The sequence below is a fragment of the Calypte anna genome, chromosome 10 (genome assembly GCF_003957555.1).
Source record: "Calypte anna isolate BGI_N300 chromosome 10, bCalAnn1_v1.p, whole genome shotgun sequence".
NCBI classification, from domain to species: Eukaryota; Metazoa; Chordata; class Aves; order Apodiformes; family Trochilidae; genus Calypte; species Calypte anna.
In genome coordinates this window covers 18,857,191-18,884,113 of record NC_044256.1, presented here as the reverse complement: position 1 = coordinate 18,884,113, position 26,923 = coordinate 18,857,191, and the positions used below count along the sequence as shown (strand labels likewise).

The 26,923-nt window shown below is 52.0% G+C and overlaps 1 protein-coding gene across 3 annotated transcripts in view; it reads left to right on the top strand.

The window, feature by feature from the left end:
- PCSK6 (proprotein convertase subtilisin/kexin type 6) overlaps positions 1-26,923 on the top strand; it is a 37,651-nt gene that overhangs the window by 4,684 nt on the left and 6,044 nt on the right. For 2 of the 3 annotated variants that reach the window (XM_030456857.1, XM_030456858.1), the window contains exons 1-16: positions 1,284-1,380; positions 6,480-6,590; positions 7,209-7,352; positions 7,995-8,071; positions 8,784-8,872; positions 11,740-11,912; positions 15,668-15,880; positions 17,284-17,384; positions 19,195-19,298; positions 19,754-19,871; positions 20,922-21,110; positions 21,787-21,923; positions 24,171-24,350; positions 24,894-24,996; positions 25,605-25,834; positions 26,222-26,309. In XM_030456857.1, the coding sequence (XP_030312717.1) occupies positions 1,369-1,380; positions 6,480-6,590; positions 7,209-7,352; positions 7,995-8,071; positions 8,784-8,872; positions 11,740-11,912; positions 15,668-15,880; positions 17,284-17,384; positions 19,195-19,298; positions 19,754-19,871; positions 20,922-21,110; positions 21,787-21,923; positions 24,171-24,350; positions 24,894-24,996; positions 25,605-25,834; positions 26,222-26,309 (2,069 nt within the window). In that variant the 5' untranslated portion in view covers positions 1,284-1,368. Of the gene's footprint in view, positions 1-1,275; positions 1,381-6,479; positions 6,591-7,208; positions 7,353-7,994; positions 8,072-8,783; positions 8,873-11,739; positions 11,913-15,667; positions 15,881-17,283; positions 17,385-19,194; positions 19,299-19,753; positions 19,872-20,921; positions 21,111-21,786; positions 21,924-24,170; positions 24,351-24,893; positions 24,997-25,604; positions 25,835-26,221; positions 26,310-26,923 lie in introns of those variants that run through there. The other variant, XM_030456859.1, reaches the window with a different exon arrangement.

The following is a 26,923-nucleotide window of genomic DNA, read 5'->3' as shown; positions in this document are numbered from 1 at the left end:
TGTGATAAAGATGTAAGTGGTTGTCATCTGCTTTGGCATCTGGGCCAGACAAACCTGTTTGCTCCCCCCTGCAGTCCCATTGCAGCCAGCCCTGGTCTGGCCTTGGGAATGTCACCCTGGCCCCTGGGTCACACCTGGCCTCAGGAATGTCACCCCCAGGAATGTCACTCCAGCTCCTGGGTGGCAGATGTGAGCCAGGCACAGGGATTGCCACAGGCTCCCTGCAGCATCCTGCTCCTGGCCATGGGACAGGTTTGGGTTTTGGGGGGCAGGGGGAAAGAAAACCAACCTCAGGGAAAAGGGAATTTATAGCAGAGACCAAATTTGTACCAAAACTGTGTGAGACCTGGGAGCTGCATAGCAGTGAGGGCAGCTTGTGGGGCATTCCTATCCCTAGAACTGTGAATCTTTGTGGGATGCTGGTCACATGGTGAGATTGCCCAGCTCGTTGGATAGCCCTGAGACTTTATCCATGCTTTTGGGATGGAAAAAGAAGAGTTGCAGCACATCCAGCTGCTGGGAGGGCTGGAGGCAATGCAGTCCCCTTGGGGCTTGGCAGGGTGGTGTGCCTGGTATGCTGTTTCCCTGCAAGTGTGGGACATGCAATGAAAAACAAGGCCAAAAACTTGTAAAAGAGGCGTGTGGGGTTTGCTTGAGCTGTCAGGGCTGCTTTTCCCAGCTCCCCTTTGCTCCTGGCCACACTCACTGTGTGCTGTGTCACACATCCCTTGGGAGGAAGGGATGGTTTGCTTGGAGAGGGCCCTGACTCCAGGCAAAGCACATTTATATCCCAGGCTTCCCAGGAGCATCCCAGTGTTCCCCTCTCCCTACGGGGCTGTTCTTGCTGCTGGGGTGAAGCCCAGGGAAAAGCAGCAGGAGGAGGCAGAGCTCCCCTGGCTCCCCTGCAGCTGCTGAGCTCAGTTTTGAGCTCATTAGTTCTGCTTGGGAGCTGATGGAAGGCAGTTTGTAAAGATGCATTTAATGGGTGAAAAATCATAAAAAAAAATAATAATACAAATGTTTTCCGGGCTCAGAGCAGTGTCTGGCCACCAGTGGTGTTTGCCACGGTGGTGACAGCAGGGTTGGTGCCAGCATCCTGCACCTTTGTGTGAGTGAGGAGAGGGGGGCAGTGCTGGAATGGGAGGAAACCACGGGAAAACGGCTTTTTTTTATTAAAAAAAAAAACCCACAAAACACTAAACAAAAAACAAAGGCACACATAAAAAACCCTCAAATCAAAAACCAAACCTAAACCTTCTTTTTTTTTTTTGGCAGATTGGGAGCTTAGAAAACTACTACCACTTCCACCACAGCAAGACCTTCAAGCGCTCGACGCTGAGCAGCCGGGGACCGCACAACTTCCTCCGCATGGACCCCAAGGTATGGGGCTGGGGTGTGTGTCCCTGGTTTTTCCCCCTTCCAGAGGAGCCTGTCAGACTTGGTCTGGGTCAAGCATGAGCTCAAAGCATCTCACAATGCCCTATTACCCTTGAACTTGGTGTGTGGGGTGACTCATTGGGCACAGGGACATCAAAAAGTACTTCGAAGTGACTAAACTTGAACATCTGCCTGAGAACCGGGAGGAAGAAAAAGGGGAGGGGAGAGGGGAAAAAAAAAAAAAAAAGCTTTCCAGGATAGAAAGACTGTTGCATGCTCAGGGTGTTGATCCAGTTGCCACAACACTCACTGCCTCAATGGTTGCTATGTGTGAAATCCTTGGCAGTTGCTGCGCGTCTTTTTCCTAGAGCTGGCATCCCAAGAGATCATCAGCACAGCTGAATTGACAGAAGTTTTGGGGAGGGAGGGGGGGGGGGGGGAAAGAAGGGAAAAAGGGGCAGGAGGGACCTGGGAGATCTGGTCTCAGGGTGGTGAGGAAGGGCTGGGGCTCTTGATGGGCTTTTCTCCTCTCTCAGCTCCACCCAAGCCCTGTGATGTGTGGCTGCTGCTGCAGAGCAGGGGAAGGGGGAATGCATGGGGAGGGTCTGGATTTTGTGGGAGAGAGAGAAATAAACAGAAAAAGCCACTGGGGTGAAGGTTGCCATGTGGCTGCGAGTTGCTGGTGCTTGCATCCACGCCCAGCCACCCTTGGGCTGCTCTTTCCCAAGACATTTCCAACCCACTCAGCACAACGTGTCCCATCCCAAGAAATTGGCTATTAAATATTCAGGCAGGGTCTGGAGCACATTTGAGGGACACATGGAAAGCTCAGTGAGAGGATTGTGGGTGCCCTGGACCTCTGCTGGGGTCTCATGGAAGCTGTTTTGCCCTCGGGGAAGTGCCCAGGCATCCCAGGAAAGGGTGCATTCAGCTTTGCAATTGAAATACCTCCATTTAAATGAGTGGTTACAATGCAAACCAGATCAATCGGCTTTTAGTCTTGTTAACATTTACTTTACCTTGTTCTTATGGACTTGCAAGCTGCAGCAATTAGCTCCCCTTCCTCTAATCTGCCCTTAACATTTGGAGTTCAGGACTTCTTGGCAAGTGTTGTGTCTCCCATGCACATTTGCAAATCGTTTGGGAGATATCTTGGCATTTGGAGGCACCATGGGTGATGCAGGAGAAGATCTCTGCAGGAAAACATCACCAAGAGGCAGGAGGAAACAGGAGCTGGAAGAGTGAAGATGGAAAGAAATCTTGCAGAAATCCTAAAGAACCAGCAAACCCAATCATTTGCAGATGTTGGGTGGTTCCTGCTTCCAGGGGCTATTGTTTCCAGCACTGTTATTTATCAGTTTGCTCTGGGGGTTGGTGGCAGGATGGCCAGGATCTGGCAAGAAGACCAAGGCCAAGCTGAGGATGGGGGCAGCTGGGGCAGGGAAGACCCAGGGTCCGGTTTCCTCTGGGTCCAAGCTGCCACTGAGCTCCCCTCTTACCCCAAAAGCCCCCCCTAAGCTGCTCTGTTTGGGGCTGAGATGAGCCCCCCCAGTGGGAGGTGATGGAAAGGGAGGAGAGGTGCAGTAAATCCAGCAGTTTTGGGGGGCAGATCATGGTGGTGAGAGGAGAGGCATGGAGGAGCAATAGGAGGCAGAGAAGAGCCACCCCTCACCATCCCACCCCTGTTGTGGGTTCTGCTTGCACCTCTCATTGCCATAAACTTTCCTGGCTTGCTGAGATGCTCCTGTTGATCCTCTTGGTGCTTGAGCCTTCAGGCTCACTCCTCCAGCCTCTTTCAGAGATGTCACAGTCCCCTCTAGCCACACGTTGTGACAAAATCAACCCCTCCCTGAATGATTTCTGCTGTGTTTTTATGGCAAATGTGCTGGAGCCATCCTGTGTGTCCTGGATCCCTGCCTTAATTCCAACACATCCACTGGGCTAAGTCAAGCTGTTGCTTTTCTGGAGCTGCAAGGTCATCATGTTTGGTGGCTGGGTCTGGGCTTCACCCACTGAAAATCTCAAAAGGGGGAAAATGAGAAACTGCCTCTGTTTCCAGGAGGGGCGAAGAGTTGGGCTTGGTGATGCCTGTGTCTGGGTTTCAGTGGACTGTGGTCCACAGAGGTGAAGAAGAACTTTCCAGTACTTCAAGAAGGCCTTTAAAAAAACAAAAAAGGGACACTTTTTAGCAGGGACTGCAGCAACAGGACAAGGGGTGATGGTTTTAAACTGAAAGAAAGGAGATTCAGCCTGGATAGAAGGAAGGATTTCACAATGAGAGTGTGAAACACTGGCCCAGGTTGCCCAGAGAAGTGGTAGATGCTCCATCCTTAGAAAGCTTCAAGGTCAGGTTGGACGAGACTCTGGGCAACCAAATCTGGTTGAAGATGGCCCTCCCACTGCAGGACCCCATGACCTTTAAAGGTCTGTTCCAACCCAAACCACTCTCTGATTCCTAGCAGGGTCCCTTGGTGCTACTCAAGGTCACCTTTATATTACTCATTGGGTTTGCAAGGGTGGATCTGGGATCCCCCAGGCTCAGGGCTGTGTTGTAACAGTTTTGGCCATTTCTAAGAGCAAAAAGACTTTTTGAGAGGTTTTTTTTTTCCCCACCCCAGATGAGGCTGGGAGCTGATCTGAGTTTCACAACCTGGTTGCAGGATGCCCTGGGCTCCTTCCTGCTCACCCATAGATTTCCCACACCAGCCACCCTGATTCAGCAAAACCTCTCATGAAACCCATGCCCTTAAACCTCTGGTTTCTCTGTGTCCACACAAGACTTCTCCATCAAGCCCCGGGCTGGCAGCACTGGGGTTGATCAGGAGCAGCTTTAGGGTGAAGAAATCCCCTCGAGGCACCCCAGCAAAACCCCATGAAATCCCACATCTTCCCATCATCTTGCAGCCAGCAAAGCCACAGGGGAGGGTGAAGGACCCACAGTGACTCTGCTAGGAAGTGTTGCTTTAAGGAGAAAAGCTGGGTAATTGAGCTGTAGCCTCTATTTAATATAATTTTTGTTTTAAACCAGACCATGAAGTTGCAGTTTTGCTTCCAGCCCTTAAATCCATCATGGTATAAGCAGAGCAGCAGGCTGCTGTCAGCCAAGGCAGCTTGGAAACTCATTTTTCTGTGAGATGTGTATATATATTTTTTCCTTTCAACAGTTTTTTTTTTCTTCTTTCTTTAGATAGAGATGGTTAACAATCAAGCCTGAGGGTGGAAGCTGTTGGGTTTCTGATACTCACAGCTCCCCATCCACCTCTGTCATTGGGCATCAGAGCAGGGAAGCAGAAACCATGCTAGAGAAACTCTGTTCAGCCACCACTTTTCACATAAATCACAGTCCCAAGAACAGAGATGTCCCCAGCAGAAGCTGTGCCCATCCCAAGAGACTCCAAGCCACCAGGAAGAAAATGTCCAGCAAGGAGGGATGTGCCATGAAACCCTCCCCAGCTCATCACCTGCTCCTCTCCTCCAAGAGCACGGGTGAAGCTTTGGTCAAGAAACTATTATTATAATTTATTTTTAATATATCTGTCTTTCATCCTCCTGCTGAAGGTGGGAGAGCACTTTTTGTGGACAATAATGGATCTGAGGTGGGGAAATGCTCCTCAGGGATGGGATGTGGCTGTTTCCAAGCCTGTGCTGTGGGCAAACACTGCCATTGCCCAATCCTGGCCTTTTCCAGCTCATTTCCCAGTTGATCTCTTTGCATGTTGTGCCCTGATGAAAAGCAAACAAATGTCAGAGCAGTCAGCCCTGAGGCCACCTCGCCCTTGGCTGGTGCCACAAATGCCTCTCAGGAGCCAACCATGTCCCCTGAGTCCTGTCATGTGTGGTTGTCACACTTTAGGTCCTGCCAGGCTTGGAACTGGAGGAGCTTCCAGCAGCTTCTACCAGGAACCACCCCTATGCCCCCCTTCCCATGCTTCCAAAACACCACAAACCCAGGACAGTGGTCATCCTGGTTTTTTGGGAAACCCATATTGTGCTTTGGGGTAAAACCACCTCAATTTTATGGTTTTAGCAGGAGCTGGAAGGATGAGCAGCCCTGGAGCTGGGTGGTGAAGTCTCAGGGCTGAGCTGCTGCTGCCTCTTGGCCAGGGGGGAAGGACCAGCCCCAGAATGAAGCCAAGCACCTGAGTCTTCTCCAATATTTTGCTTAAACACTTAAATAATTTTTTTTTGTTCTTTAGTGGGACTTCAGTGCATGTGCAGTGCTTCATTGAGCCAGGGGGGGTTGGTTTGGCCACATGCTCATAGCCAGTGTTGTTTGTGCTCTGGGTTTTGCTGGACTGGAAGAGGAATCTGATCCCTGGCTTCCACAAAGGGCTGAGCTTGCCTTGTCCATCTGTCCATCCATCCTTCATTTGCCCCCAAACAGAGCTGTTGTCTCCACAGCAGCACTGCCAAGGGGATCAGGGGGGGCTTGCTGGAGCGTGGAGTGGTGAGGTGGGCACTGGTGAGGCTGCACCTGAAATCCTGGGGTCAGTTTTGGGCCCCCCACAACAAGAAGGACATTGAGGGGTTGGAGTGTGTCCAGAGAGAGGCAATGGAGCTGGGGAAGAGTCTGGAGAACTTCTGAGGAGTGGCTGAGGGACCTGGGGGTGTTCAGCCTGGAGCAGAGGAGGCTGAGGGGAGACTTTGATCCTGTCTGCCACTCCCTGAAAGGAGGTGGGAGCTGGAGGAGGGGTGGTTTGGTCTCTTCTCCCAGGTAACAAGTGAGAGGATGAGAGGAAACAACCTCAAGTTGTGCCAGGGAAGGTTTAGATTGGAACCTGGGAACAGTATCTTCAAGGAAAAGGTTGTCAGTCCCTGGCTAAGGGCACTGGTGGAGTCCCCATCCCTGGACTGATTTCCAAGCCATGAAGATGTGGTGCTGAGGGCCATGGTTTGGTGGTGGCCTTGGCAGTGCTGGACTAACTGTTAAACTTTGATGATCTCAAAGGTCATTTCCAACCCAAACAATGCCATCATCCTATGTGAGGCTGGGCTGGGTCCAGGCTGGATTTCCCATTGCTCCTGGATCCCACATCCCATTTGGGTGGGTGATGCCAGGCTCTGTGCCCATGGGTGATGCTGACCCCCAGCTGTGCTTGCAGGTGGACTGGCTGCAGCAGCAGGAGGTGAAGAGGAGGGTGAAGAGGCAGGTCCGAGGAGAGCCACACCCCTTGTCCTTCAACGACCCAGTGTGGCCCAACATGTGGTACATGGTGGGTATCTCCCTTCTGCTGCCCTGCAAGGAACCCACTGCTTTATGGGTGGGGGGTTTAATTTATTTTAAATCAAATGCACCATCCCGGCCAGTAATGAAACCCCTTAGTTTAAGGGGTTAATGAAACCCTATTAATGAAAACCCATTAGTTTAAAATCCTAAACTAATGCAGAGGAGGGTCTAGTTTTAAGTGTGTCATTAGCATCCCCTTAGCATCATTAGCAGCTTGTTATAGTCAGATTTGGGATGCTGATGCATTTTGCCCATACAGGAGCTGCAACCATCTATTTGGTGTGGTGGTTTGTTTTTTTTTTCTCCTGCTTCCTGGACCAGTGAGTGATGGGGAAATTCATTGAAAATTAAGGGCAGAAACAGCAACCAGAGCATCAAAACCAAAGAGCCTGCAGCGTTGGAAATGGGAGAGGAGAAAAGAGTAATAGGGAGAGAGCCCTGCCTGGATTAACTGCTCCTGGATGGCTTTGATCAATGGAGTCAAGTTATGAGAAATCCATGAGTTACGTGGCAGGGGATGGGATGTAAATGATATCTTCTGGCTGATTAAATGGGTTCCCAGCCTGGCTGCTGGCCTGAAATGGGGTTTCTCCCCTCCCTGTAGCACTGCGGCGATAGGAACAGTCGCTGCAGGTCGGAGATGAATGTCCTGGCAGCTTGGCAGAGGGGCTACAGTGGCAGAAACGTGGTGGTCACCATCCTGGATGACGGCATAGAGAGGAACCACCCTGACCTCCTGCAAAACTATGTGAGCTTGGGGGGTGGGTGGGCTGGGGGACGGGCTGGGGGTGGGATGGGCTGGGGTTGGTTCTTGCAGCGTGTTGAGTTATGGAGAAGAAATAATCAGCGTAGAAACAACTCTGCATTGGCAGGTTAGAAGTAAATGCTGCGTTTTGTTTTGGTTTTGTTTTTTTTATAAAGAACTTGAGATGTTTTTAAGAAGGAAATGAGGTTTTTAGACAAGAGGGTTTGGGGGGAAACTCCCTTTGCAGCTGCCTAGGAAGTGGCCACCTCCCTTCTGCTCACCAGGGCAGAGCCAGAAGTCTGAAGGAACCTGCTGAGTCCCTGCTGGAGCCCCCAGAGCTGTGGTGGGGAGGGAACTGGGATGGGCCCAGCAGGATTTGGGGTTTGGAGGAGCTGTCCTGACAGTACAGGGGTTTTTCCCTGGGGGAATCACTCAGAGCTCCAACCCAAAACTATTTATTCTGAGCAAATAATAAGGAAATAAACTCCCAAGTCAGAAAATAAGGGGGAAATGGCGTTTTCTGCTCAGTGTGGCTTTTTTGGCCACTAGGCTGACTGCAGTAGAGTAGGGCTATGCTGCTGCTGAAGCCACTTTGTCCCTTTCTGTGTTGGTCACTCAACCCTAACATCAGCCACATGTTTTCAGGACCCTCTGGCAAGCTACGATGTCAACGGGAACGACCATGATCCAACTCCGCGCTATGATGCCAGCAATGAGAATAAGTAAGTGACACCACCTGCTGTGGGGGGCTGTCCCTAGGGCTGGGTGTCCCTGTCCCCTCCCCAGGGTGTCTTCCAGGTGTGCTGAGGATGCTGCTGGATGGGCTTTGCACAGGGGGCATTGCACTGAATACCAATCCAGCCCCTGGCAACCAGGGTAATTGGTAAAGAAGCCATCCAACGGGTTCCTCGCCCTGGTTGGGGACTGAGTCAGGCTGTGTGGCTGAGGTGCCACACCTTGGGGACACTCTCTGGGTTTCAAGGAAAGTGGGACCTGCATGTGGTGGCAGGTGTGGAAAGGGGAGTGTGAGGAGCAGGTTGCATTTAGGTGCAAAAAGCAAAAGAGCGAATTGTGTGTAGGTGCAAGATGCAAAGAACCCGTGGTGCTCAGGTGCAGGACATAGCAAATGATATAGAGGTTAAAGATGCAAACAGCAAATTGCACCTAGGTGCAAAATACAAATTGCAAATTGCCTCCAGGTGCAAGATGCAAACAGCAAATTGCATTAGGGTGCAACATGCAACCAGCAAACTGCACTTAGATGCAAAACACAAACAGCAAGTTGCTTTTGTTGCATCAGTTTCTTCCGGTGGGTTTTGGATAAGGGCTTTCCAGCTCTTGGGCCTCTGTCCTCCACCACTCCGACCTTGGGGACAGTTTTTGGGGGGATCTGTCACCACGAGACATCAGCTGATGAGGGATTTCTCTTTGCAGGCACGGCACTCGCTGCGCAGGGGAGGTGGCAGCAGCTGCCAACAACTCGTACTGCATCGTGGGCATCGCCTACAACGCCCACATTGGAGGTGAGGCTGTGCCTGCCTGTGCCTTCCCTGCCCCTCCCCATCCCCAGGGACTGTGGCCACCCTGACCACACTGATGGGCTCCTGGGGTGGGTGGTGGGATGCTGCTCCCCAGGATATTGTCTCCCTTGGTGTGCCAGCTGTAGGGAGGATGGGTGATGTGGGGTAGAGGGGACACCAGCTTCATGTATTTTGGGTTGGAAACCTTCTGCTCCATCCACACCAATGAGGATGAGCATGGATGGAGGATGTGGTCCCCAAAAGCCCTTGGCTGCTCTTTGGTTGGGAGGAGATGTGGTTTTTGGGGTGGCTGTGTTTGCTGTGGTTGGTGGCTCCGGTTTAGCTTCAGAGCTGAAATCCCTCATTTGTGAGGTTTAATGTCTGCAGAGGAGTTGTTTGGAGTTGGAGGGGTCTGGGAGGATGCCCAAAGTACCTGAGGGGGTGGGGTCCTGAGGCTGCAGAGTGGGGGGACCTTTGCAAGGTCCTTCAAATAACATGATGGGTGGGAAGCAAGTGGCTTCTTATCACCAAATTGGATCCTGTGGGTGATGAGCATCTCAGAGGTCATCTTCATTAGCCTGGTGAGGTTTGGAGGCTGGTACAGCACTGCTGGGGGCATGGGGGGGGGCTGAAGGATGTGTGGGAGCGTGTCCATGTGGCCCATGGGACCGTGCAGGGGACAAAGGCCTGGAGCCAAGTCCTTCTGGAGCAGGAGAGGGGCTTTTGTTGAACCCCTCCAGCCACCACCCTGCAGAATCAGGTTGTCACCTCCACTCTCCATCCTGAGACAGTTTCTCCCCAGCAGCCATGGGGATGAATGTTGCTTGTAGACTCTCTAATGGCTCCCATTTTGATTTCCTTCCTTTAATGAGTGTCTTGCCATGTGCTGGGGAGGTGTTGAGCAGTGCCAGGCACCTGGCAAGGGGTGGAGGCCGGGGGCTCCCATCAATGTGAACACTGGGGCAAAACAATGTCTGTAGCCCTATCAATCCTGGGAGCTGGGAGGAGAATGCACCAGAGCTGCTGCAGGTTTTTAGATGGATTATGCAAATAAAGCAGCAATTAATGAGCACAACTTGTTGGGAAAAGCCATTTGTCACACTCGGAGAGCCACCATCTAAATTTACTTGCTGCTCCTCAGCTCTCTGGTGTGGATTTTCATTTGCTCTGGGAAAAATTACATTGCTGTTTGAGAAACTAAATGGGCTCCTACTCTTCTTTCTCCTCCTTTCCTCTCTTCTGGAATGCTTGCTCCAAAGGCTGCTGTTCCTCTCTATGTGCCAAAGAGTTCATGTCTTTAGGAGCATCCTGCACCGCTCCTTCCTGCTTATTTATCAGGGGGATCCTCACATTGTAAACTTCTGGTGTGTGGTGGGGTTGGCTTTGGGTTGACTCTTTGGGTTGATCCTTTGGGTTGACCCTTTGGGTTGATCTTTTGGGTTGATCCTTTGGGTTGACTCTTTGGGTTGATCCTTCGGGTTGACTCTTTGGGTTGACTCTTTGGGTTGACCCTTTGGGTTGATCCTTTGGGTTGATCCTTTGGGTTGATCCTTTGGGTTGATCCTTTGGGTTGATTCTTTGGGTTGATCCTGGGTTGACTCTTTGGGTGGACTCTTTGGGTTGACTCTCTGGGTTGATTCTTTGGGTTGGCTTTGGGTTGACTTTTTGGGTTGGCTTTGGGTTGGCTTTTGGGCTGTTTTGGGCTCGCTGTGTTTTCAGCAAGCACAAAGCTTCACCCCTTGGCTGGTTTGCTTGCTGAACCACAGCCAAGAGCAGCTCCAGCACCAGGCTTGGCCCTGTGCCCCCTTCTCCTCATGTTTTTCTTCTTAACGTGACAAAAGTTTTTAGGAACTGCTCTGCTTCCTCGTTTTGTGTTTCCAAGCTTGTTTTTGACAGCGTCAAAAAGAGTTATTTGAGTTGACTGGTGTCCAGACTGCAGCTGCAATGACATCTGCCTGCATTTGTTTGCTTTGAGAAAAAATAATGTGGAAAGGGAACTGCAGTTTTATTAACTGGGTTCTCCCTGGCTGGCAAAATATGATGCTAAAATTTCCAGCCCTTTTGCTATGAAAACTCTTCCTGGGCAGCTCTTTGGGGTGCTGGCAGCCTCTGCACACCCCGTGGAGGGGACAGCCTGGAAGGGAAAGGGTGATGGGAATGGTGGGGTTTGGAAACCTGGTGTTGCATCACTTTCAGGCTGGGGATGTGCAGCTCTCCTGGTGAGAGCTGGTGGGCTCTGGCTGCAAACTGCTGTGGCATTCCAGGCTGGAAGAGTGAGGTTATCCCAGATGGAAGTGTTGTCCCACTATGGGCTGGGCCTGGCTTTGATGTTGGTGGTGCAAATCACAGCCTGGGGCTTGTCCTGGGGTTTCTCTGGAGGCTTCTCCTGGGTTTTCTCCCACTCCCAAGCACTGCTGGCATCAGTTGGGCAGCGATGGCTTTTGGGGATGGTCACAGTCACCCCTACTTGTGGGGAGAGGCTTCATCCCATCAGCACACCCAAAGCAGGGGGGCTGTGAGCATTCCAGGTGGAGAAAGGAGTTAATTAATGCAAAAAGGGGAAAACCATGCTTTTTAGCAAGGGAATTTTGCTGCCAGGGAGTAAAGCAGAGCTCCCACCACCCAACCCCTGCTGATGGAGGGAAAACAAGTTTTAACTTCCCCCTCCATCTCTCTCCATGAAGCCAGAAACAGGGAAAACTTCCCCAAAACAGTTCCCCGCTCCCCACTGCCAGGCTCAATTGAAGCCATTCCAGGCTTGCCTGAGCCCGGATGGTTTCTCCTCACCATTACCAAAGCCTTTTGATTGCAACCCTCACCCTTTCCCCTGAGCCATCCAGCCCTAATGTCTGATGTTTTTGTGCTTTTAGGCATTCGTATGTTAGATGGCGATGTAACAGATGTTGTTGAAGCGAAGTCGCTTGGCATCAGACCCGATTACATTGACATTTACAGCGCGAGCTGGGGGCCAGATGATGATGGGAAGACAGTTGATGGACCTGGTCTATTGGCCAAGCAGGCTTTTGAGCATGGCATTAAAAAGGTGTGGATCCCCCAGCACCCAGATGCACTCGCCCTCCTCCTCATGCCCTGCGGGGAACGCGTGCCGGGGGACAACCCGGCGTGGGGACGGGTGATGCTAAGGTTGGGGGTGGGAGGGAGGTGAATCATCTCTAATTTTTTCCTAGTTTAACCCTCCCCCTCCCCACCCCAAAGAGCTCCAGTGGATTTGGTGACCGAGGTTGGTGACAGCGGGAGGTGCCCGGCGGTGGAAGTGTCCGGCAGAGCAGGCAGGCCCCAGGTTGTTGTGGAGCTCTGCTGGGATGAGGAACCCAAAATGGTTCTTGGAGGAGGGGGAGATCAACACTTTGCACTTCAAAACGTCCCCCTGGGTGCCCACACGAAGGGAAGCACTCATCCCTCCAACCATCTCCATCCCCTTCCTCCACCCCAGGCCCCTGGTATCCTCTCCTGGGAGTCTCCATCACGTTAAGCATTTCCCAGGTTTTCCACCCAAAATGAGTGGTTATGTCCTGGCTTGGGGGGGACATGGGTGTCAATGCAGGATGCATTGGGTGCACAGGGATTATTGTCCCTAAAGTTCTCCACCAAGAGGGGCTCAGCTGGTGTCACCCATGATTGACAGCTGTCAATCCTCTTGGGGATACCCTGCTCTTCCTTCACCCCTTCATTTTTGGGGCACTTTTTGCCCAATATTAGCTAAAAACGAGGGGGGAAATGACCTTTCTTGGTCGGGTAAGTGTCACCAGGACCTGGGGCTCTGCAGCAGGTGTCCCCTGCCTGTTTTGATAAATTTGGGATTAAGGTTTTACCACCACCAGCCCCAGGCTTGGCTTTGAACCCCCCATTTTCCTCCCTGCCCCCCCCATCCCTCCTCTGGCAGTGCTGGGACTCGGGGCGATGCAGCCAATTATCTACAAATAGGGTGGAGTGGTTTTCCCACTATTTATTTGATTTCCTGCTGAGGAATCCATGGAAGTGCTGGGGAGTTCATGCCGTGCAAATACAGGGGAGGAACAAACTGCTTTTTAGACCTTATTTTTCCACCTGGCAGTAAACGGGTGGCAGCAGGGTACATGCCCCACACGCCCCTTGTTTTTGGGGTGCTTGTTTCTGTCTCCCAGGAGACACCATCCCCTGCCACCCGTGTTTGTGGCACCCACTATCCTGCATGCACAGCTCTTCATTGCCAGCTTCTCCATACAGAACAGTGGAAGGTGCAAGGGAATGGTTCCCCACCACCTTTAGCCCAAGCAAACAGCTGTAACTGGGTTAGAAATCCATAAAATTGAGTTTTCAGTGGAAACATTAAAATAACCTTTATCTATTAGCAATAGGGCTGCACTGGGGTAATTTATCATCTGCTTTCTTGCTCCTCCAGCCTCTCCTTATTTTAGTTCCTGAGCTAAGGAGGGGCTGCTTATCCTGGGCTCTCATGGAGTGCCCCAGAGGTGCTGGGGGAGAGGGAGATGCTGAGCATCCCATATCTGAGTGATGTGCTGCTGGGCTGAGCTGGGGCAGCCCCAGCCCTGGCTGGGCAGGCATCCCCTGGTTTAAATCATGCCTGGGGCTGGGTTTTAGGAGTGGCCAAGAAGCCCCTTGTGGGCATGGTGTTGGCTTGGGAAGGATGGCAAGTAAAAGGGGTTGGGTGTTTGGGGTCTGCTCATGGAGATCTTGGGCGTTGCTTGATTGAGGGCAGAGGGAAAGGGTGGAGTTTTCCAAGCTGAGGGAGCTGCAGTGCTCAGTGAGCCCTTGTTCCATCAGGAAACACTGGTGGGTGTTAGGTGGGCATGGCTGGGGTGTCATTTATGTCCCTGTTCATGTGACCCAGGCCCAGCAGCACCCATGGCTGGGGTGCTCAGGGTGTGGGGCCCAGGGGAGGGCTGAGCTCCCCCATCTCCTCATCCCCATCAGCACCATCTCTGCGTCTCCAAACGCCCTCAGTGGTCGCTGCCTGGTTTGATTCCTGTGCTCAGTGAGTGCCTCAGGAAACTTGGGTTGCATGCAGCAGGGCTCATCCTCAGGGATGAGTGGATTTTAGTATTGGGGATCTGGCTGTGGGCTGGGATGTTGGTGCCTTGGAGAGCCAGGAAACCCTGGAAAGCAGGACTGGAGGTGCCAGCAGCAGGGGCAGTGGGCGGGCGAGCTGGATTGAGCTCTCCGTGACTGAGGGGCAGGGCAAGAATCCCCCTTGCAGTTGCACTTTTTTTTTTTTCTTGCTGAGCTCCAGACAGCTCTATTTAATCTTTGCTCGGGAAATACCCACCCAGTTTGGCTGGGAGGCAGCCAGGATAATGAAAACTTTCATAAAATAAGGGAAGAGCCTGACTTAGCCTGTGTATCCAGAGGCAGGGTCAGCTCGGAAAGCCTCTGCCCCAGGAGGGGGGCGAGACAGGTAATAAACCATCCAGCCATCCCTCTCCCTCCCAGAGCTTCAAACCCACAATAAATCCCAGTGAATTCCTCTGGAGCAAAAACTGCTCTTTTATTATTAGTTTTATTGTTATTATTTTTTTTTTATCCTTTTTGCGGAGGAAGCTGCTGCAGAGCAGTGGGAGGGAGAGAAACACCAGATCTGCCCAGGCTAGCACCAAAATCACTCTTGGGGGCATTGGGAGGAGCAAGATTTCATCATTGCTGTGTGCTTCCATCCCCTGCCAAGCCCAGCATCCAACCCCCCTCCCCAGGGAGCCCTTGTGGGGCAAGGAAGCCAACCAGCTGCTTCATTTCCTACAGAAATCCCACCCCATCCTCCTTGGGTCACCAAAAAAAAATCCTCCCTTGGGACCACGGTCCCCTCTGTGGGGGGAGGGTGGGTGATTCCTGGGTGCCCCTGGAATAATTGGATGGCTTTGTGCCTTTGGCAGTGTTAAGGGCTCTCTTGTTGGCATCGTGGATGATGCTGCTGGGTGGGATTTTCCCCCAGCTCCAGGGAGGTCTGGGTGGATGGTGAACCCCTCCTGCACCCACTCCCCCAAAATTCCTGGTGGGCTGTAGCTGCTGGGAATGACTCCATCAGATGTTCCTGCCAAGTGATGGAGGAGGTGGAGGAGAAAAAGTTGGGATTTAAAAATAAAACCCAAACAAAAGGAACCTAAAAGATAGACCAGGAAAGGTGTCTTATGGTTTGAGTGGGTTCACGAGGGGTTTTTAGGGCTTGGGGGTGTGGGATTTGGGGTTTTTGGAGAGCTTTCTGCTGGTTCCTCCTGCAGCCCTGGGAAGTGCTGTGCTTGTGTTGCCTCCTGGTGTGAGGGCTCTGAGCCCCTGAAGTGTTTCACCCCAGGAGAGCCCACAAAAGGTGCCAAAATCTCCATCACCTGAGGCTCTCCCATCCTCACTGGGAACTGCTGTCTGTCAAAGTGGGGTGGCCGAGCTGAGAGGGTCATTCATGGGTGCTGATCCAGGCAGCTGAGCACTGGGCAGAATGGGACCCATCCTTCTGTCCTGTGTAGATGAGATCCTGGGAAGAAATTCTTCACTGTGAGGGTGCTGAGCCCCTGGCCCAGGCTGCCCAGAGAAGCTGTGGCTGCTCCGTCCCTGGCAGTGTTGGAGGTTGGATGGGGCTTGGAGCACCCTGGGCTTGTGGGAGGTGTCCCTGCCTGTGGAATGTTGGACTAAGTGGTCTTTAAGGACTTTTCCAACCCAAACCATTCCATGATCAATTCCACCTCCTGACCCAGGCTTTCCAACAGCATCCCAGCCCCAGAGAGCCTCTCCCCACGCCCAGACAGCCCCCCAGACACCTCCTCTCACCCTCCATCCTCTCTCTGCCCACAGGGCCGCAAGGGTTTGGGCTCCATTTTTGTCTGGGCATCAGGGAATGGTGGCAGAGAGGGTGACTACTGCTCCTGTGATGGTTACACCAACAGCATCTACACCATCTCCATCAGCAGCACCACCGAGAACGGCTACAAGCCCTGGTACCTGGAGGAGTGTGCTTCCACCCTCGCCACCACCTACAGCAGTGGGGCTTTCTACGAGAGGAAAATAGTAAGTTTTACCCCAAAATCACTGTAGAAAGCATCTCCTGGGGTTTTTCTGTTGGGTTTTGGTTTTTTGCTCTGAGGTGGGTTTTGTGCTTTTTTTCTTTTTGTGGTGGAGCCTCAGCAAGAGCTCAGGGTTGTGGTGTTTTCCCTGGTAAATGGGTGAAAGGGGCTGGAAGTTTGCAGAAATACCTGTGCAAATATTTACCTGTCCCCCAAAGTGCTTTCTCACTATCCCTTCCTTAAAAAAAGAAAAAAAAAAAAAAAAGAATTTTGAGGATTTAACCTGAGAGGGATTGGTTGGGGGGTGGAAAATAGAGAGGATGAAGGAGTTTGGCAGGGATGTGGAAACCCCAAGGAAGGAGCAGAGATTTTTGGAGTCAGGAACAGCCTGAAAGCATGTTGAGGGGTGGATCAGTCTGCTTTTCCCTGTATTTGCCCTGTCCCAACAGCTGCTGTGGTCTTGTCACAGCAAGACCTTTTATTGCATCATCCCCGTGCATCATCCAAACCTCAGGCAGTAAAACATCCCCCACCAGCACAGTGCCTTCCCCCAGCTGGGAGAGAATTTTCCACCTAGATTAGTTTTGGTTTTTTGAAAGGTTTTTTCACAAGTCAAAGTAATTTTTTTTTAATTCAAGAGTGATTTGTGTGGCCCCTCAAAGTTTTAATTCCAGAATCCCAGAGCTTCCTCGGGGCCATTTTCACACTTGGCTGAGACCATCACCAACCCAGGGCTGCTGGAGCATCACTGGGCACAGATCAGCCTCCAGGGACACCTCAGGGAGAAAATGTTCCCACTTCCCTCCAAAAATCACTGAATTAACTTAAAACCCAGGAGCCTTTAAAAAATATAACCAAAGGAGTGTCTCTTTGCCCACCTCCTCTCACCAGGTTGTTGGTACCCAAGCATTGTGCTCTGCCCTAAAATGAAAAAGCTGGAAATGGCTTTTTTTTTCCTTTTCCTTTTTTTTTTTTTCCCTCCATGCCAATTCATGCCTCACACCAGGAACTGGAGCTTTTAAGGAAAGAGTTTTACCATGGCAGAGCTCAACATGCACCCATGGGTGCGTTCCCACGCCAGCCCTGCCCTGCTCACACCACTCCACCCACAGCTTTTTCCTCCAGCTGCCCACAGCAAAATGGTTTGGGTTTGTTTTTTCCTCTTTCAAATAACATATAATAAATAATTTTTACCTTTGAGCAAAGGGAAACACAAGCAGGGGGGGGTTAAATCTGGCTGCATCCTATTCTGAGGGGCTCAGAGCTCCGCGGAGGTGTAGGAGCGGTGGCAGGGGTTGGGTACCTGCAGGCTTGGGTGCTCGTTGGCAGCATCCCAAGCAAACCTGGGTGCTAAATGGAGCAGAACCAGCACCAGGAGCATCTCCAGCAGCTTCTCTCTCCCCACAGGTCACCACAGACCTCCGGCACCGCTGCACTGATGGCCACACAGGCACCTCTGTGTCTGCCCCCATGGTCGCGGGCATCATCGCCTTGGCTTTGGAGGCAAAGTAAGTGTGACCTCACCAGCAGACGTGCAAGGGGTTGTTTCCAAACTTAGTAGCTGGCAAGCAAAGCCAAAAAGTGATTCTTTTTGTTTTTGTTTCCTCTGGAGCAGCTCAAAATGGGGCAAAGCTGTTTGAAGTTGCTCTTATTTTGGCAACGTTTGATGCAGTGTTGTTGTTTTGCAGCTGATCTCCCTGCAGGTGTTTTATTGAGCTAATTCTTCACTTGTTGCCATGCATGGAAAAAAAGTTGGGGTTGGTGGGATAAATCAGGCTTCTCATTTGGTGTGCTGAGACCAATGACAGCACCAGCTCCAACTGGAGATTTTATAAATACTTCCTGGGGAGAAAAAAAAAATCAAAAAACATCATGGCAAATGGAAAATGTCTGTAGAAGTGATGGTTTTCAGTGTTTTATTTCTGGGGGAAAAGGGTTACTTCTGCATAATGTCAAAATCCCACATGGAGTGACCAGCAGCCACAGGTTCCTGGTTCAAACAAGCTGCCCTTTGCCTCTTGTCCCCATCTTTGTCCCATCCTGGTCCCCAGCCCAGAAGCAGCCCTGGTGGGAGATCCAGAGTCACCCCTTGGTCACCTCCACATTGCTCCATGGAGCATCTTCATCATAAAATGGCTTGGGTGTGAAGGGACCTTAGAGATCATCTACTCCAACCTTCCTGCCATGGTCAGGGACCAAGGTTGCTCCAAGCCTCATCCAACCTGGCCTTGAACACCTCCAGGCAGGGGGCATCCACAGCTTCTCTGGGCATTATGTTCCAGACTCATCCTCATACTGAAGAACCTCATAAGATCTAGGATCTAGATCTGGATCTAAGATCTCAGGAGCTTCTCACTATTACTCTTTTTATGGGGTGGAAATAAAAATCAGGCTGGGAATAAGCTGCAGGGCAGCTCTGTGCTCGTGTCCAGGGTTGGTGACTGTGGTGTGTCTGCTCCAGTCCCTCTCCTCCAGTTTGATCCCAGTTCCCAGGTTGGGTGAACCTGTTTTTGGAGATGGTGTTTTCATTACAAATACATTGAAAGCTTTAGATGTAATTTTTGCATTGTTTAGCCAAGGCATAAAATGCAACATTAAGTAGCAGAGCTTGGTGCTCAGGCACACCATCATGATGAGAAGTAATAAATTGAATTTCTTTTCCTAAATGTTGCTTGAGCACAATATAAATCCCAGCTCAAGATGCTGAAAAAAAAAAAAAAACAACTGTAAGAAAAGCCTGGAAATGTTTTCAGCAACATCCCTGGGCTGGAGTCATGGGGAGATGGGGGCTCAAAACAACAGAGCATTCAGTGTCCAGCAGCCTGAACACACAAACTTCACACAAACCCAGCCTGGAGGGGCTTAGAAACACTTTGGGGTTTATTTTTTTCTGTTAAATGAGCAAAACAGGGGTTTTTTTTCCAGTTGTTTTTGCTGTTCTAAAGAGAAGGTTTGCTCAGCAGCGAGCATCAGCGAGCTGCCATGCCTGGTACCCTGCCTCAGGATGGGCTTCAGTCCCAATCTCCTACAAGAAAATGGGGAAAAACTCCCTGATTTGCTCCAGTTTTACCTCAGAGCATCAGAACTAAATCCCCTGGGCCAGGAATAAACCCTTCAATGCCCATGGGTGTGGGACATCCCTCCATGGGGCACCCCATGCTGCTTTTGGCCAGCCTCCAGGCAGGTTGGCAGCTTTTAAATCAGTGCTTCATCCTCTTTTGGAGGAGGAAAGAGGTTTTTTGAGGTTTTTTGGGTTTGCTGCTGTCTGGGAAGACCTGAGAGCAGCAGATCTGTGCCATGAGCCATGTGTTCTTGCAGCCCTAGGCTCTCCTGGAGGGATGTTCAGCATCTGCTGGTCAGAACCTCCCGGCCAGTGCACCTGCGAGCGGCCGACTGGAAAACCAACGGCGCGGGGCTTAAAGGTGAGGGGCCAGGGGGGTGATGGCAGCGTAGTGAAAATGGCCATGACAGGGACAATAAAAGTCCCCTGAGGTTCCCTCATGGGAGCATTCACCTTGGATGGCTGCTCTCAGCTGCCCTGGGAGCTCCTGCCACCAGGGTGGTGAGCAGAGGGAGGAGAGGGAAGTAATTCTTGGGGTGTGGTGCTTGGAAGCTTTGCTTGGTAGAAGCTTTGCTTGGTGGAGGCTCTCCTGAGCTGTAGTGTTGACTGCTTCTTTCAGTGGGCTGCTCCTGACAATGGGTTTTCAATTGTGTCAACGTGGGTTTGGGGTGGAACTTGAGCAGGATGATGATCTCCGTGTGTTGGGGCGCCTCGGATCCTACAGGATCAACTCCACCCCTTTCCTTATGCTCCGCCAAGCTCTGAAGGAGATGCTGCTTGGGAGGGAGTGGGTTTCTGAGTCTTCTCTCTTTCCAGTTAGCCATCTATATGGCTTCGGTCTGGTGGATGCAGATGCTATTGTGGTGGAAGCCAAGAAGTGGAAGGCAGTCCCCCCCCAGCACTCCTGCGTGGGAAGCTTGGACAGGGTGCCCAAGTGAGTGTCACGGGGTGGGACATCTTTTCTGAGGTGCATGACCACTTGGAAGGAGCTTTGGTGGAGCTGGCTCTTGTGATGCAAAGGCTCAGCTCCTCTCCTGCTGTTTGGAAGGGGAAATTAGGAGTCAGGGTGGCCAGGACAAGCCCATGTGCAGGCAAGTTCTTGGATTTTATGGTCAGTGACCCACACTGTTGCCCTGAGTTCTGTTTATTGACCCAGAAGACCCCACGAGCAGCCTGTGCCTATGGCTTGACTCAGAGAAGGTCCCACGAGGGCTCTCCATGACCAGCTTTGACAGCTGCTGATTTATTTTTTCCCTTTCCATGCTTTTGCTTCCCAAGCCAGGTGATCAGTAGGGAATTTTTGAGGGCTGATGATGAGAGACCAGAACCAACTTACCTAATGGGTCCTACATGTGTTGGGTTCTCCTCCCTCTTCCATCAAACACCTTGCCTTGATGGAAGGCACCAAAAATTGGTGCTTCATTGCAAGGGTTCCCAAATTTCCAGTGCCTGGAAGTCACTTTGAATTTGGCTTGAAGTTCAAACCAGCTCAGTTTCACATCTCCTCCTTGGTAGGTCTGTCTGTGCTGGGTGAGGCCAGGGATCTGACCAAATGGACCCTCCTGGTTTACCACTGTCTGGCTGTAGAGCAAGTTGAGCTGTTCATTGGAGAAGCAGTTGCTTCAGAAGGACTCATGTATGCAAAGCAGGAACCAATTTGAAGCCAAGTGTGCTCACGAAACTATTTATCTGATACAGACACTAATTACAACCCAAAGAGGAGCGTTGAGCTGATAATTATAATAAAGCATTGCCCTTGCAGCCCATAAGGCACAGATCTTCGAGGCAGTTCAAACCCATCTCCTTTACCATCAAGCAAGTCAGCAAATTCCCCTGCTAGGACACCGGGTTGCGATGGAGGATGAGCAATAATTCCTGCCGTGGAGCAGTAGGAGCCCGGGTTCAAATATAACTGGGTGTCCACTCTGCTGGGAACTGAGGAGAGCTGCTGTCCCCAGGGTGATGTTCTGCCCATCCCTGGCAGGTACATCCGTGTGGACCACGTGCTGCGCACCAGCACCCTCAGCAACGCCTGCGCTGAGCACCGGGACCAACACGTCCTTTACCTGGAGCACGTCGTGGTGAGGCTCAGTATCTCCCACCCCCGACGGGGAGACCTCCAGATCAGCCTCATCTCTCCAGCAGGGACCAGGTCACAGCTCCTGGGCAGGAGGTAAGAGTGGCTGGAGGACACGCCCGGGCTAGGCAGCATCCTTGGTGAAGGGGTTGCTGCAAATTTGCTGGGTGTTTTTGGGAAGGTGTGGTCGTGCTGCTGGTGATGTGAGGGCTGGAGCAGCTCTGCTCTGGAGCCAGGCTGGGAGAGTTGGGGTTGTTCAGCCTGGAGAAAAGAAGGCTCCAGAGAGACCTTAGAGCACCTTCCAGTGCCTGAAGGGCTCCAAGAAAGCTGGGGAAGGACTTTTTAGAAGGGCCTGGAGCAGTAGGATGAGGGGGGATGGCTTTAAACTGAACAAAGGGTGAGGTTGAGACTAGATGTAAGGAAGAAATTCTTTGCTGTGAGGGTGGTGAGACCCTGGCCCACGTTGCCCAGAGAAGCTGTGGTTGTCCTGTGCCTGCAGCTGGTCAAGGCCAGGTTGGATGGGGCTTGGAGCAACCTGGTCTACTGGGAGGTGTCCCCACCCATGGCAGGGGGGATGGAACTGGGTGATCTTGAAGGTCCCTTCCAAGCCAAACAATTCTGTGATTCTGTGCTTGAGTCTGAGCTGGAGGAGGGCTTTGTTTGAGGGTGGACACCTGCAAAGATCGCATAAAATCCTCAGTCCTCATCTTCCTTTTCCAATTAATAAGACATTCCAAATTATGCTTCTTGACGGGCAGTGTTGCTGTTGCAGAGTGTTTGACCACTCCAACGAGGGGTTCAAGGGCTGGGAGTTCATGACCGTCCACTGCTGGGGTGAGCGGGCGGCAGGGGAATGGACCCTGGAGATCTTGGATACCCCATCCCAAGTGCGCAACCCCACAGTCCAAGGTAAGGGTCCCCCATCCTCCTTGGCTCCCAGAGCTCTTCCCGGGCTGCTTCCCTTGGTTGTGACTTTTGCTGTTGAGTTTTAAGTTCTTCACCCAAACTGTGGTGTTGTTGGGGTGGTTTAGTCTGGAGAAGAGGAGGCTCAGGGTAGACCTCATCACTCTCTGCAACTCCCTGAAAGGAGGTTGGAACCAGGGGGGGTCAGGCTCTTCTCCCAACTAAGAGAAGAGGGCATGGGCTGAAGCTCTGCCAGGGGAGATTTAGGTTGGATATTAGGAAAAAATTCTTTACAGAGAGGGTGATTGGAATGGGCTGCCCAGGGAGGTGGTGGATTCTCCATCCCTGGAGGTTTTAATAAGAGACTGATGTGGCACTCAGTGCCATAGTCTGGGAACCACAGTGGCAGTGGATTAAGGGTTGGACTTGATGATCTCAGAGGTGCTTTCCAACTCAAATGATTCTATGATTCTATGTGTTGCCCAAATTTATCCATAATGGGACTAAAACTGAAGCCCTGAGTGCAGGAGGCTGCCGGTCTGGCTGAGCCAGGAGCGGGTTCTCACCCCCAAGCAAACTTGTTGCAAGGCAGAGCCAGGTTTCCAAAATTAAACGGGAATGAGTCAAAAGGAGGAAACCCAGGAGCTGTAATTGTTGTTTGTTTGTTTTGCTGGGCTGCTGGGACAGCTGGCGCGTGGGCTGCTTGTGCAACTGGTACAAAGGGACGATGCCCCGCGGGCGGCAGACGGACGGACAGGAGGACATCCCTCTCCAAGTTGCCACCCTGCTGTGCTCAGCCTGGCCCCCTCTGTGTGTCCCCAACCCCACCATGTCCTCCTCCAGCTCCCTGGCTTGGCCACCTGTTCCCAGTACCGGAATCGGGATGGTGGGATCTGATCCCACCAGGAAGGGGCAGCCACCTCCCTGGCTGGTGGCAGCAGGGTATGAAGCATCGTGCCTGGGGTTGGTGTGCATTGTGGGGGTGTGACAAACCCCCCAGCACTGATAGGAAGCCAGGAGTATATATTAAAAAACCTCTCCCACACAACTTTCTGGTGGGAGGTGCACGTGGGGGCTCATTGTGCAGCCAGTGTTTGTGTTTGCTCCTGCTTCACCCCAAGGCTTTTGAACTGTGAGGGAGCAGCTGCCAAGCACCCACGGAGCTGCTTTTCTCCCCCTGTTTATGGTTTGCTGGGGCTGTTTCTGAGCCCCTCAAGGGTGTCAGGGTTTGGAGTTGCCCATCTTTGCAAAACGAAATGAAAAGGAGGGTGTTGAGTCCCCTCCTCAAAGGGTCTGTGCTGGGTTTGAAGCGGAGAGGAAAAAGAAGGAAGATGCTCCCAGAAATGGGTATTAAATGTTAATTTAAGAGCTTTAAATTAAACCACTTAAATGGGTTAATTGAATACCAATTAAATCCAGTGGGTGTCCTGGCACTGGCACTACTGTGTGCCCAGTACCATGCAGCCTGGGACGGTTTAGATTTAAAGCAAATTTAATTCTTTTTGTGGAGTTTTTTCCCAGCTGATGCCACCCAAGCTCGCCCCTCTGCTGGCCCCGCTTCACCTCGCAGCAGGGTGGGTCCTCTCAGCCCTTTTGGAGAGCCAAGGGATTTGGGTGTTGGAAATTTTAAGTCCTTCTTGGAAATGCAGGGATTAGCAGTGAAAGCTGAGCGTGCTGCAGGTGTGAAGTGGCTCACATTGGTGAGGGATTGAAAGAAAAACAGTGCTGGAAAGAAGCAGAAGTATTTTTTTGGATCCCTTTGCCAAAGCATTGTGGGTCAGGGAGGACCTGGGATGAATTTAAGGGTGTCTGGGGGGGTCCCCAGCTCATGGGCTCTGGTGGCCCCCGTGGTGTTTTGGGAGATGCTGAGCTCAGCCCTTTGAGAGGTTGGGATAAGAGAGTGGCTGGAGAAAAAGCAGCAAGAAATAATCCAGCATGTGTCAGGCAGGTATTTTTCAGCAGAAATAATCCATTGTGGAGCTTTTAAAGCTACTGGCTCTCTCCATGTGCTGGATGTGAAGGGTGTGGTGATGCTGAGGTCAAACAGATGAACTGAAGCATTAAAAATCCCTTGTAGGTGCATTTGTGCAGGGTGGGAGCTCAGGGGCTCCTGAACATTTCTGAGGCGTTGTTGTACAAATGGGGAGGGACAGTCTGGTCCATCCTCCTCCTGCTTCCCCCCAAAGCCAGGGCCATGCTGTGGGGGGTTCCCCAGGGAGAAGTGGGATGGGTGACCTTGTGGCTGCCCCACAGGAAAGCTGAAGGAGTGGAGCCTCCTCTTCTACGGGACAGCTGAGCACCCCTACACCACACCAGGAAGCCCCCAGCCCCGCGGGAGGATGCTGGAGGTGCCAGCATCAGAGATGGAGCCATCAAGAGCTGCTTTTCTGCAGAGCCAGGTGGAGGTGGTGGAGGAGGAGGAGGAATACTCAGGTAAGCACCAGCTGAGCTACCACGTTGTCCCCTACAAAAAGCACCCAGAAAAATGCAAACCAGGGGAGCCACCAGGCCTGATCCTGCCCAGGGTTGAGCCTGGGCTGGGAGGAGCGGTGCCTGTGGCCGGCGCGGGGCAGCAAGGAGGGGGAAATTAGAAGGTAGCAAAATGCAACGTCTCAGCACTCCCACCACAAATTGGTGGTGCAGATGTCTGGGGAGTAAAAAAAGCTCCTCTGTCACCTTCCAACCCTCTCCCCCTGACCCTGGCATGGGCATGGGTGGGCGTTGCTGCTGGTCCTCAAGGGTTGGGTGCAGCCCCTCTTTCAAAGCTGCACCAGGAGGGATGGTTGGGTGGGGTTCATGCTGGGGAGGATGAGCTGGAGGAGAGGTGAGCATCTGGAGCTGTGCAGCACCATGGGATAAGATCTGTAAGACCTATAAGGTAATAGATACAGCATAAGATGAAGGGCCCAGCCCCTTCTGTGCATTCATCTCTGCTCAGAGTCTCTCCCCCCACTGAGCTGATCTTTCCCTCCCCAGGTCCGTGTCACCCCGAGTGTGGTGACCAGGGCTGTGACGGCCCCAATGCTGACCAGTGCTTGAACTGCATCCACTACAGCCTGGGCAGCATGAAAACTGGCAGGTAAGGGGTGAAGGGGGGTCCCTGGGGTTCCCTGGATGGGGGCAGCAGCTTTCCCCAGGGCTCACACCATAAGGAGGATGATGGAAGTTTTCATGGAGGGAGAAACATACAGGAGAAGAGATGGAGGGAGGAAAAGGTGTGGGGATTCCTGCCCTGGACTAGGATACGAAGGGGCTTGGAACACAGAGATGGAGAATGCCTGGAGGACGTTGGCCATGCAAATCCTGGTGGGGAAGAAGCACTGGCTTCACTGGCAGGGGTCACCATGTCAGGGGACAGCTGGCTGAGGTGCCAAAACCACTTCTGGAATTAAGGTTTCCAACCCTGGCACGGGAAAGTTTAGCCATAGTTGGGGTTGGTGGCTAAGAGAGTCCCTGGCTCTTTAGTACAGAACCAGGATGTTCAAGCCACCCTGAATCTTAAGAATAAGAAGGAAATGAGCCCAGATTGGGCTGATGGTTGGACTTGATGACCTTGATGGTCTTCCCCATTCATAGCTCTAAGATTCTTTCAGCATCAAGGCTAGGATACCCCAAATGAGGGGTGGGTGCCAGGTGCCAGCTGGGTGGTGGCACCAAAGCCCCTTGTGCTCTTGGTTCCTTCCCCAGGATGTGTGTGAGCTCCTGTCCCGCCGGGTTTTTCGCTGACAAAGGTGCCCGGAGGTGCCGCCGCTGCTACAAGGGCTGCGAGCGCTGCCTGGGGAGGGGACCCACCCAGTGCACCGCCTGCAAGAGGAACCTCTACCACCACCAGGAGATGGGCACCTGCCTGGTGCTGTGCCCAGCCGGGTTTTACGCCGAGGAACGTAAGGATGTTCACCACTTAGCTGCCAGAAAACATGAGGATGTGCATGCGTGGGGCTGCTTCCATTCGGAAGCGCTCCGGGTGGAGAAATCCTCTTTGGTTCTTTGAGTAGCAGCTTTGGATTTCTCCCCCAGGACCCCCGCTGCCCAGGGAAAAACCTCTGGGTGGTGCAAAGCAGAGGCACACAGCTCAGCCCTTAATTAGAAGGCTGTAATTAATGATCCTGGCTGCTTGCAAAGCATATTTCTTCTCAGCAAGCAGTGACAGATAAGGTCATCTGCAACAGCAGGGGCCTGGCGGGGTGGGGGACGTGCCTCTCCTCCCCAGGGAGCTGGTACTGGGTTGCAGGGAGGCTGGATTGCTGCTTGCAAATCACTGTCCAGGTTTTATTCTCTCCCTGTCTGCCTTTGTTTTTTAAAAGGTCAGAAACATTGCCTGAAATGTCATCAAAGCTGTAAAAAATGTGTCGGTGAAGCAGACAAATGTACTGCATGCAAAGATGGATTCAGGTAAAATACCAGCACGGGAGGAGTTCATCCTTGCAGCATTGGTACCTGTAGGTTAAACTGGAGAAAACTGATGGGAAATTAGTGAGTGAATTAGTTAAAGACCCAAGATTCTGCCTCCATGGTGGTGTGGAGCTGGGAATTTAAAGGTGATGCTTCGTGGCCCTTTCTTAGATGAAAAGTGGGGTGTAACTTTAATAACTGAGTTTCCTTTTCTCCAGCACTTGCCAGGGTGGTGGTAAGTACAGTCCTGCAGGCTCAGGAAACTTGGTGATCTTCTGAGCAGCTTCTGAGATCCCAACATCTAAAATGGGGGAAGAAGAAAAGAACTGAAAAGGTTTACGCTGAAAAGGCTGCAAAGCAAACCTCTCCTCTCCTAGGGCAGCTCTGTTAGGGCTTCGTTTTTCCTACTGGGCTGAGCAGCTCCAGGCAGGCTGAAAATTCTTCCTGCAGCTCCTTCCATCCATGCAGGAAAGTTTTACCCAATGTACCTCTTGCCTGGGGCTAGTATAGAGTAGTGGTTTTCCAGCAACGTGGGTGCAGGCAGGGCAGCCCTGACCCTGCAGGGAGCACTGGGCACCCTTGGAGTTGGTCCCATGACTCCTGTGGGATGCAGA